This window comes from Grampus griseus (assembly GCF_964374135.1).
Source record: "Grampus griseus genome assembly, chromosome: Y".
In the NCBI taxonomy this organism is placed as follows: Eukaryota; Metazoa; Chordata; class Mammalia; order Artiodactyla; family Delphinidae; genus Grampus; species Grampus griseus.
The window spans coordinates 892,345-904,000 of record NC_139016.1 but is presented as its reverse complement, the minus strand read 5'-3'; the positions used below and the strand labels follow the sequence as shown (position 1 = coordinate 904,000).

General features: G+C 57.8%; 1 protein-coding gene across 1 annotated transcript; it reads left to right on the top strand.

The window, feature by feature from the left end:
* Positions 1–9,794: 9,794 nt before the first annotated feature.
* LOC309817726 (S-geranylgeranyl-glutathione receptor P2RY8-like) lies at positions 9,795–10,856 on the top strand (the record flags this gene model as incomplete). Its single annotated transcript, XM_082646995.1, has 1 exon — positions 9,795–10,856. One exon carries the CDS (start codon positions 9,795–9,797, stop codon positions 10,854–10,856), a length of 1,062 nt encoding a protein of 353 aa, XP_082503121.1.
* Between the last annotated feature and the right edge of the window lie 800 nt (positions 10,857–11,656).

The window sequence follows — 11,656 nt, the reverse complement described above, 5'->3', positions numbered from 1 at the left end:
GTCCCCTGGCGGGGATGACAATGTTGACTGGGTGAGAACCCCTGGGGTCCGTCCACTATCTCTGCCCCCCTCAGGACCCCTCATATATCGAGATGACCTGTCAACCAAGACTCTTGCTCCAACAAGTTTCAGTGTGTGAATGGGGACCACGGGACCATGTCTTACTGGCCATGCCAGTAAGTTGGCCCAAAGCTGAATTCTCCTTGAAGCCAGTGTGACTCTGCCTACAAACATACACCTGTACCCCTGTCCCCACCAGGGCTGGACGGGATGCTGTGTCTGGGTCCTGGGGGGTGTCCCCCAGCCCTGTGGGTCTCTGGAATAAGGGGTGCTGGGGGGAAGCTCACCCACTGTGGGCAGGAGACCTGACCAGGAGAGCCTGGAGTATTTCTTTAGTCCTCGGGCGCAGCTCCACGCTGGCTGGGGCTTCCATTCATCCTGGGCTTCAGCAAAGCTCATTTATATGCCCTCCCCCTGAGAGTGTTGGCCAAAAGAGGGGGAGAGGTCACATCAGTATATGTTGATGTTGCTTGCCATGAAGTTTTTACATCTTTCGCTATTTCTATCCCTCCTCCCCGCTAGCGATGTCACCCCTGAGGCTGTCGGCTGTGTCTTCGTGTCTCTCTGTTTCCTACGATCTCATCCTTTCAGGCTCCATCTTCTCTTTGAGATCCCTCCCTCTCTTCTATTTTGCAGGATCATTGCTTTGGCTTTCTGAAGTCTGTCAGCTCAATCCTTTCTCTTTTCCCTTGTGCATTTTTCTCCTGGGGCTGCTGGGGGGCTTCAACAACACAGATTCAGCGTCTCTCCTTTCCGGAGACCTGAAGTCTGAAGTCAAGGCGTCTGCAGGGTTGGCTCCTCCTGGAAGCTGTCGGGGAGGCTCTATTCCACGCCTCTCTCCCAACTTCTGGTGCTTCCTGGCCACCCTTGGCATTTTTTGGATTACAGAAACATCACCTCCGTCTCTGCATCCATTCCCACCTGGCTGTCTCCCTCCTTCTGTGTGTTTGTGTCCAAATGTCCCCTTAAGGACACCGGTCATAGTGGACTCAGGTCCCACCCTGCTCCAGTGAGATCTCAGCTAAATCTAACTAATTACATCTGCAAAGACCCTCCTTGGAACTAAAGTCACATGCTGACCTACAGGGAGTTAGGACTTCAACCTATGAACTTGGGGGGAGACGGAGTTCACCCGCAACAACCACAGAGTTTCCTATGTCTTCTGTGAGTTGCCCATGGTCGACCAGAAAACCCAATGCAGCTTCCTCTGCCGGGCAGCTCCAGAAGCATCAGCCAGGTCCTGGGGTCGCTGGCAAGAAGGGGGTCTTCCACACGAGGCTGGTGGTGAGGGCGCACAGCCTCCTGGCGTCCCGACCCTTGAGGGAACGGCCAGACTTCCTGGGCGTGATGGTTAGATTCCAGACCAGCCTTGTGTTCCCTCCACCTCTGCAGCATGGGTGCCCGGGGTGGGCGGAGGGGGTCTTCTCTCCAAAAACCAAGGCCTCAGCCTTGGTGCTGGAGGGGATGTGGCTAAAACTGGAACCCTCACCCTGGGATGCACTGAGGTCAAAGAGCTCTTAGACATAATCTCCTTGATGCCTGAAGTTGGCTGAGTGGGGGTCTGCAAAAAACATCTCCACATCCTGGCCTCCAGAGCCTATGAGTGTGATTTGTTTGGAAACAGGGTCTTTGCAGATGTGATGAAATGAAGGATCTGCAATGAGGTTCTCCTGGAACTGGGGTGGCCCTGCATCCCACGACAGGGTCCTTCCACAAGTGTGTCAGGCAGTCGGTGACCCTGAGCTATTCTTTAAAAGCCTACTGATTAGTACTGATTATTGGCACCTATGTAAGGATTCTGGAAGGACAAGTGCATCAGATGTCATGATCAAATTCCTGGAGAAACTCCCCTGTTATGAGCTGAGCTGTTTATCGGGCTCTTGCCCAGTGGGAGGGTGTGGTGAATTGAATGGTGTCCCCCAAGATTCACGACCACCCAGAACCTCGGGAAGGGGTATTATTTGGAAACAGGGTCTTTGCAGATGTGATGAAGTGAAGGGTCTGAGATGAGGTCCTCCTGGAGGAGGGTGGCCCTACATCCAATGACAGGGTCCTTCTAAGAGACAGAAGGTGAGAGACACAGACACAGAGCAGAAGCCCCATGAAGACAGAGGCAGAGACGGGAGGGATGCGGCCACAAGCCCAGGGATGCCTGGAGCCCCCAGAAGCTGGAAGAGGCGGGAAGGAGCCTCCCCTGGAGCCTCTGGAGGGAGCGCGGCCCTGGGGCACCTTGAGCTCAGACGTCTGGTGTCCAGGATGGGGGAGGACGGATGCCTGTTATTGCAAAGCCCCCAGCTTGCGGGCATTTGTTAGGACAACCCAGGACACCCCCAGTTACTGACCTAGTTAATATTTATGGGCACACCCCAGTTTATGACATGCTTCACCATCCCTGGGTCACTTGGTACCTTGGCAACCCTCAGAGGATGAGTCTCTATCCCCGATGTGACACAGGAGGACACTTGAGTGTTTGGGTGGGGAGACCCCACGCCACTCATTTTCCCAGCACTTCCCACATCGCTCAGCTGTTAGTGCAGCGTGGCTCCGTCATCCTGAGTCTGTTGAACAAAATCTGTGGGGCGGGAGCTGTCCCGGGTACGAGAGGAACCAGTGGTCCCTGCAGCGATCAGCCGGGCAGGGCTGCTCAGACCATGTGCATCTCAGGAGTGAATATTCTACGTACCACGAGGCGCCATCCACTTGGAGGCTCCGACATCACCAGCTCTCCGAAGCCGTGGCCCTTGAACGCTTCGGGGCTGAGGCTCCCGTAGCAGAGCACCACAACCCCAAGAAACCCAGAAGGAAGCCTAGTCCACGCTGCACAGGGCCGGGTCGCGGCTTCCCAGGGTCCAGACCCTCCAGTCCCCGCCACTGTGAGTTTAGCCCCCGCACTCGGGAAACACTGGCTGTGATGGTTGAAAGGATATGGGGGGGGCGGTCCCCAAACGGCACTCATCCCTTTGACTCAGGGGTGCTTTTCACCTCCCCACCTGAGTAAGACCCACCTCAACAGAGATGGAAGGACCACTGTACTCAGCATCTCCAAACTTCACGTCGGGAGTGGTCCCAGGTGACTGATAAGCAGTTTGGTTCACAACAAACAAGTGGAAACCCAAGTGTCCATGGATGGATGGATGGACGGGTGGATGGATGGATACACAGCATGGAGTCCATCCACACAGTAGAATATGACTCAGCCGTGAAAAGGAGTGAAGCCCTGACACAGGCTACCACGTGGATGGACCTTGAACACACGATGCTCAGTGAGAGAAGCAGACGCAGAAGGACACACAGTGTGTGATGCCATTGACAGGAAACGTCCAGAACGGGCAAATCCACAGACACAGAAGGCAGATTAAGGGCTGGGGGAGGGAGATAGGGAGAGACTCTTAATGGAGATGGGGTCTCCTTTCGGGATAATAAACACTTTCTAGAAACAGATAGAGGCGATGGTCCCAAAACCATGTGAATGTGCTCCGTGCCACCAAACGGTCCACTTTAAACGTGGTCACTCGTGCGACACGTGAATTTGAACTTAATTTGTAAACCTGTATCCATGTGCGCTGGGGCAGGGGAGTGTGGGGTGATGGCCGTGGTGTGCAAGGTTTCTTTTCGAGACAATGAAAATGCTCTGGGATCACGTGATGGGGGTGGGTGCACATCTGCAAATCTATGAAAAACTGCTGCAGTGTGCATTTTTTAAAAAATTTTATTTTATTTACTTATTTTTGGCTGTGTTGGGTCTTCCTTGCTGCGCACAGGCTTTCTCTAGTTGCGGCGAGCAGGGGCTACTCTTTGTTGCAGTGCGCGGGCTTCTCATTGCGGTGGCTTCTCTTGTTGCGGAGCACGGGCTCTAGGCGCACGGGCTCAGTAGTTGTGGCTCGCGGGCTCTAGAGCGCAGGCTCGGTAGTTGTGGCGCACGGGCTTAGTTGCCCTGCAGCATGTGGGATCTTCCCGGACCGCGGCTCGAACCCATGTTCCCTGCGTTGGCAGGCGGGTTCTTAACCACTGCGCCACCAGGGAAGCCCTGAAGTGCCCATTGTAAATGGGGGAACTTGATGATCTATAACTTACAGCTCAATAAGACTATTAAGAAAAAAGAGACCAAGACGGGGGGCGAGGGGCCTGCAGGGGGATGCACGGGAGCCCTGGACACCTGAGACGCAGCTGAGTCTGTGTCTCAGAACAGCCTGCGGTTTCCTGCAGAGAACAAGCCAGAACTTCCCACCCGCCGCCTCCAGGCCGCCTGCTTCGGGCAGCCCTGTGTCCGGTGCCTTTTGCAAGAGCCACCTCTGCTCGCCCAGCGCCTGGGGAGCATCTGGCGGCCACCAGTGGCTGTTCGTTGCTCGTTTCACAAAATTTCCATCCTGTCACCGCCCAGACCTCCTCCAGGTCCAAACCACAAACGCCGTGGGTTTCAGAGAAGCCGGCATCTGTTAGAGGTGATTTCTTTGTTAATCAGCCGTGATCTCTGCAGCCGGCGGCAGGCTGGGCTTCCGGAGCCCCAAGGGGGCTGCCTGCCCTCCCCTGAGATGGTACAGGTGAAAGCACGGGGGGGCCCACGGCGGGGGGAAGGCAGCAGCTACAGGGCTGCAGAGGGTGGCCGGAGCCTCCTGACATCCACATGGGTTTTCTGCAACCCATGCAGGGCAGCCGCGTGTTATGCAAATTCACACTCTTTTGAAGCTCCCACCTGGAGGTTAGGACAGATCAAAACCCCTGGGGGGTGGGGGTGGCATTCATAACTGTTTGAGCAGAAATGGAAAAAGGCCTCCCAAATGCCGCCCCGCCCTCGGAATTCCACTCGAGGGGGATGGGTTCTCTGTCTGAAGCTCTGTCCCTCGTCGATCTTCTCAGACCACCCCCCCCATCCCCCGGGGACACACAGCAGCCTCCCAGGTCACCACCCCCGCCCCCCCCCGCCCCCCCCCCAGGTCTTCTGTAAATTATCGGCATCTCTCCCTTCCATGGGTCCCGCTGCAGCACCCACGGGGATCCCAAGAAGTACGGCTCCCTTTTCCTCCTGAAGCCGAGGATGGATGGAGGTGGGTGGCTGTGAGGAGGGGCCCGTACCCACCCCCCGCAATGACCATAGGATGGCACCTGGCCGCGAGCCAGCAGAGCAGAGCGCTTCCCACTCAAAGCGAAACCCCGGCCATTTTTAAGTGGGTTTGCGGAAGCTCGCTGTGCACACACGCACCACAGGTGGCACGGCTCCTGCAGAGGAAGAAAGACCAGGGCAGGAAGGCTTGAAAGGGGAGTTGCAATCAGATCAGAGTCGAAGGCTGGGTCCTGGCCTCGCCGGTGGCTCAAGGACCACGTTTCCCGCTAACAGACATCCAGGGATGGACGCCCCTGTGACCATGTCGGGACAAGTCAAACTGCAGTGCGGATGGGAGCCGTGGGTGTTTTAGGGTCCTGTGCCCGGCTGAGCCCCACGCCCTGATTTCAGGAGCCCCGGCATCGTACACACTCGCGGTCAAATGCAGAAGGGACAGCCTCGGCCAACGGCAAAATAGCAACGTGGTCATCCCCGGCGGGATCTCGAGAAGAGAAGTAAGAGGTACGGTGAGAAACACAGACCTCGAAACCCCAAGCCGATGGCAGAGTTTCCTCTCGTGGGGTGTACGCTGGGCTCCAGGGAAAGACCCCCAGGCTGGCTAAGACCCGGCCAACTTTTACACGACGTGCTGTTTGCACAAGCTTGCAGCTCCGGTTTCCGAGTCCCAAACCCTCGAGGGCAAAGGGCTTCTCCAGGTGACCCCAGCCAGAAGGAAACTCTGGATTCAAGTGGAGCGAGTCAAAACCCAGGTGAACCCATCAGGGAGACCTAAGAGCCAGATGCGGGGTCCTGTGAGGTGCGGTGCAGGGAATACACACCTGTGGCCACCACCGTGTCACCACCACAGCTCGCATGCAGCCACGGGCTGAGGCCATCAGTATAATGTCTGTCTGGGTCAGTTCGGGCAGCTATCACAGAATATTGCAGACGGGGCAGCTTAAACAACAGACATTTACTTCTCCTAGTCCCGGAGGCCGGATGTCTGGGATCAAGGTGCCAACGGGGTCACGTTGTGGTGAGGACCTCTTCCTGGCTTGCAGACGGCCCCTTACAGGAACATGGCATCCTGGGCAGATCCTCAGCACAACAGCACACCTAACGGTCCCTTACAGCATCCTTAAGCCACGTCCTTGACCCCCACCAGCTGTCCCCACCCCGTGGACTCCAGGTCAGGTGGCCCAACTTGAGTGCCATCTTTGAAAGTGAGAAAACGCACACACCACGCTTCTCTTTCTTCCTTTTGTGTTTGTTTGTGTGTTTTGTTGGGGTGTTTTTGTTGCTGTTTTTCCTACTTTTAAGTGTTAAAGCTCTTTTGTCCGGCATTCGAAGAAAGAGAACTCCGGTGTCCTCCAGGTCGATAGGGCAGCAAAGCCGTCACCCAGACTTTGAAAACCAGCAGAAGTGAACAGTGCGCCGCCTTTGGTTTGCATTTACATAAGAAATTAGAAAGAAAGTGAAACGGGGACCCGCTGTGCCCAGAAGGCGGGGTGTAGGCAGCCCCAGGGATCCCTTGTCCCCGCCGGGCCCAGGCCCGGGCCCTCCCTCTCTGCGGGTCTGAGGGGCCGGCAGTCAGGAGTTGGGTGTGCGGACAGCTGGGTGGACTTCTCTGTCACGGGGCGGGGGGCAGATCAGCGGGAAAAACAGAAGTTCAGGAGTGCGAGGCTCAGGTGCCAGCAGCTCAGAGCCCACTGGCTCCGGAGGGCATCCAGGGCATCTGACCACACCTCAGTTATGCCCATATTTGCAGGAAGGACCCGGCGTGTTGGGACCTGGCATCGGCATGGCTGCCCGGCCGGGCTCTGGGGCTCTGGCTCCAGACTCTGCTCCGTGAGCTCTGAAGGGCAGGCTTGGTGCTCCCCAGCGGCTCCAGGCAAAGAACAGGGGCTTTCACGCCATGAACGTGGGCAGGAGACCCAGCCACTTGTTCCCAGCTGGTTTTGGATTTAACGTTTCTGAGAAAGCGCGGCGTGAGGACCTGGTGGGAGGTGCCGCCGTGGGCAGGGACCTCCCACCTCTGTTATCCCGAGCGCTCTATGGAAGGGTCTGGAAATGCAAACCCACTGTCTCTTAACAGGAGGGTCAACATAAAAGTAACGAGCATCTCGTCATGGTCCCCCAGCCCCAGGAGGGCCCTCAGGACCATTGGCTCTGTATCATCAGGGCTCTCCGGAGGAACAGAAACCAAAGGATGGAGAGCTATAGAAGTATGTATCTATACACGTGTATATTCAATTGCATGTATGTGTACACATGTACTACTGCACAGATGTGTATGTATATCTATACATAGACATCCTATGACGTGCATATACACACACACATGTATAACCTATGGCATATATACCCTACTGCAGTTATATACATATTTATGTCTACATATATACACATAAATTGTATACACATACTTGTGCAATTGAATACACATGCACATGCGTGCAATTGTATATACGTGTATATATATACACACACATGCATGGATATGCCATAGGATATATCTCTGTGTGTGTATACACACACACACACACACACACACACACACACACACACACACACATATATTGGGTTGGCCAAAAAGTTTGTTTCGGTTTTCCCATAAGACCGTACAGAAAAACCCGAACGGACTTTTTGGCCAACCCACTATATGCAGGCAGTAGGGTGTGTACGTGTATATACACGTGTGTATACATGCAATATGATATATATGCAACCAGATACGTGTGTATATACACACACACGTATATACACACCCATACATACAACTATATGCAAGAGGATATATATACACATAAGTGTACACGTGTATACACACACACAAGCCTATATTTGCACATATACATACCTACAAATGTAGAATACAATATATACAGAAAGATATTTATCTCAAGGAATTGGCTCACACTGATTGTGGGGCTGGTGAGTCTGAAATCCGCAGGGCAGGGGGCGGGGCTAGAGACCCAGGCACCAGCTGACCCTGCTGTCTGGACTCAGAATTCCTTCTTCTCCGGGAAACCTCAGCGTCTGCTCCTAAGACCGTGACCTGATGGGCAGTTTCCCCCACTCCTGTGACACATATTCTGATCGCATCCTCCTTTGCCCACAAAGAGCCCGTCCTATGCTTGGGAAAAGCCCTGGGAGCTCACGGGGGGGGGGGGTCAAGACAAGAACAAAGATGCCACACACCCGCCCGACAGCCGTTCCGTCTTCCCCATGGTTTGCAGGGAATGGGCTGCCAGCCGCACGAGGTACCTGGGCCTCTCCATGGGCTCCTGTATTGCTGTGCACTTCCCAGGAGGCAAGGAGGCCACTGGGGTTCCAAAACCACGTCCGGCGGGGATGGCGGGGACGTGGCACCTGGAAGCAGGTGCTTGCAAGACAGACACCGCTCCCTTCAACCGTGGTCCCCGGATCCCTCGGCTGGGAGCAGCCCGGGGGAGGCTCCTCTGTGGGATCATTGGGGAGGAGCAGAGGATGCTCTGTGTGGTCTGGCGGGGGGAACCCCCAGGACCCCCCATCAGGGCTGGAGCCGGGCAGGGGATCCACTCCCCTTTGCAGTTCGGGAACGTGTCACCAGCACACCTCCAAGCCCCTTTTCTATCTTCATGTCCTGCTGGTGCTACCGGTGATGTCACAATAAGAGGATTATTGTGACATCACCGGGGAGGGAGGGAGGGAGGGAAGACGTGGGGATGATGTCTCAGGGGCCCCAACATCCACCACCACCCCCGCCCCAAAGGAGCAGCCACAACGGGTGTTCTGGGATTGGGGTCCCGAACTTGGAAGGGAGTGGGGCTGCGGTGTTGGGGTGATGAGCGGTTATGGGCCAAAGGCAGGAGGCCAGGCACAGGGTGACAGTTACTATCCTGCTGGGACCACGATGCCAGCAGCACAGCACACCTGTGTGGTCGGGGAGGGCAGCCTGCGATACCCAGCACAGCCCTGGGGTGGGGGGACCCTGACTTCACTGTGTGCCAGTGAAGAAATCGGGGCTCAGAGCATCCGAGGGAAGCTACTTTGCAGGTTGGAAACAGAGTCATTCCCTTGGTAACTTTGTAACCTTGTACCTCGGCCTCACCGCCCTGCATCCTCATGGCCCCAGCATTGAAGCCTCCGCACCGTGCCTCACAGCACGCTCCCCATGCTTCCAAGTCACAGGAAGGAAGCAAGTTGCCAGGGGAGGGGCAGGAGTGCAGTGACCCAGGTGCAGCTGGGCTGTGGGCAGTTACAGGAAGAGTCCTGTGTCCTCTGGCCCCAGCAGACTTGAGCCCACACCTGCTGCCTGCAGGGACAGGACACAGGGTCTCCACGTCCTGGTGTGGGGTCTCTTTCCCCCCCACCACCCGGTGCAGGATGGAGGGGCAGGTTTGTGACCCCCATGCTGGGTCAGGAGCCTGGCAGCTGGTGGTGGGTGTTTTCATATGGTTCCTTGTAGCTTTTGTGGGTGATGCAGCCCTTGAGGATTTAGCATCTATTGGGTCTGGGATACAGGTGGAGGGTGGGAAGAGGGACCAGAAGGGAGGGAGGGCCAGCAGAGGAACCGGGAGCTCCCCGCCCCTCGGGCGCCGGGGACCCTCCCATCTCTCCGTCCCTGTGCGGGCAGACCCCGTTGTCCGCCTCTCTCACCCCTGGCGCCCCTTTTCTCTTCCAGATCGGCCCCCCGACCCCCGGCTCCAGGATGGACATGAACGTGACGCGTCCGGACAACGCCACCCTCCTGATGCTGCGGGACCCGGCCATCGCGGTGGTCCTGCCGGTGGTGTACTCACTGGTGGCCCTGATAAGTATCCCTGGCAACTTGTTCTCCCTGTGGGTGCTGTGCCGCCACATCGGACCCAAGACACCCTCGGTCATTTTCATGATCAACCTGAGCGTCACGGACCTGATGCTGGCCTGCGTGCTGCCCTTCCAGATCTACTACCACTGCAACGGCAACCACTGGGTGTTCGGCGAGCTGCTGTGCAACGTGGTGACCGTGGCCTTCTACGCGAACATGTACTCCTCCATCCTCACCATGACCTGCATCAGCGTGGACCGCTTCCTGGGCGTCGTGTACCCGCTGGCCTCCGCCCGCTGGCGCTGCCGCCGCTACGCCGTGGCTGCCTGCGCCGGCACGTGGCTTCTCCTGCTGGCCGCCCTGTCGCCGCTGGCCCGCACGGACCTCACCTACGCCGTGGAGGTGCTGGGCATCGTCACGTGCTTCGACGTGCTCAAGTCCAGCATGCTGCCCAGCGTGGCCATGTGGGCGGTGTTCCTCCTCACCCTGTTCGTCGTGCTCTTCCTCGTTCCCTTCGTGGTCACCGTGGCCTGCTACACGGCCACCATCCTCACGCTGCTGCGCTCGGCCGACCGCCACGGGGAGGCCCGGAGGTCCCGCGCCGTGTGCCTGGCGGCCGTGGTGCTTCTGGCCTTCGTCACCTGCTTCGCGCCCAACAACTTCGTGCTGCTGGTGCACGTGGTCAGTCGGCTCTTCTTCGGCCGCAGCTACTACCACGTGTACAAGCTCACGCTCTGCCTCAGCTGCCTCAACAACTGCCTGGACCCCTTCGTCTACTACTTCGCGTCCCGCGAGTTCCAGCTCCACATGCGGCACTACTTGGGCTACAGGCCCCTGCCCACCGGCAGCCCCGAGGGGCACCTCGAGAGCCTCGCCTCCGGACGCACGCTGTCCGTGCGCTCCGTGGAGGGTCTGGACGCCGCCGGCCGGCCCAGCGTCAAGCGGCAGGAGAGCGTCTTCTGAGCCGGGTGCCCCTCGGGGGTGGGGGCGGGGCAGCCGGGAGAGGGCGGCGCGGTCCTTCCCCCGCCCTGCGACAATCCACCCGCGGTCCCTCCGGGCACTGGGATTTGGCCGCGTGCCCGTGGACAGGCCACCTCGGGCCCCGTGCTCTGGGGGCCCATGGGTCCCTGCGACATCACCTGGTTCCCCCGACATCACCTGGTTCCCCCCACCCCCCGGAGCCAAGCAAACACGGGGGCTCCCCGGCAGGGATCAGGTTCTCCTTAAATATTCCCAAGCCACAGCCCCCAGACCGGAAGGTCGTCCGTCCCGGAGGTGTGGACCGAGGGTCTCTGGGCGGATGACAAGTTTCTGAGTGTTCGCAGCTACAGCTGCACCTCCCTGACCCGCCTCGGGGTTCAGCTTGCCTCAGGGGGCCCCTCCGGCCCGTTCTCTGGCTCCGCCTCCGAGCTGAGAACCCCGGGCCACGGCAAGTCGTCCTGGGGGTCTGGAGAGGCTCCTGGCCTGACCCGTGGGATCCTTGGAGGACCAGGGGAGAGCACTGACCACACGAGCCTGTAGCAGGTCTGCTCAGCACCTGGGACACACCTGTGCCAGCCCCACTACCTGGGCTGCTTTGGGAAGATAAGGGGCCCAGTCCCCGGACTGCCCAGGATGCTAAACCAGCAGGTTCCCGGGAGGCCGGGATTTGCCTGAAAGAACAAACTTTGGGGTGCTTTGCACATCACGAGGAGATGCACAGGACTGAGCTCAGGGCCCTCTTGGGAAAGGAAAACAGCCCTGCAGCCTATAAGGTGAGACCT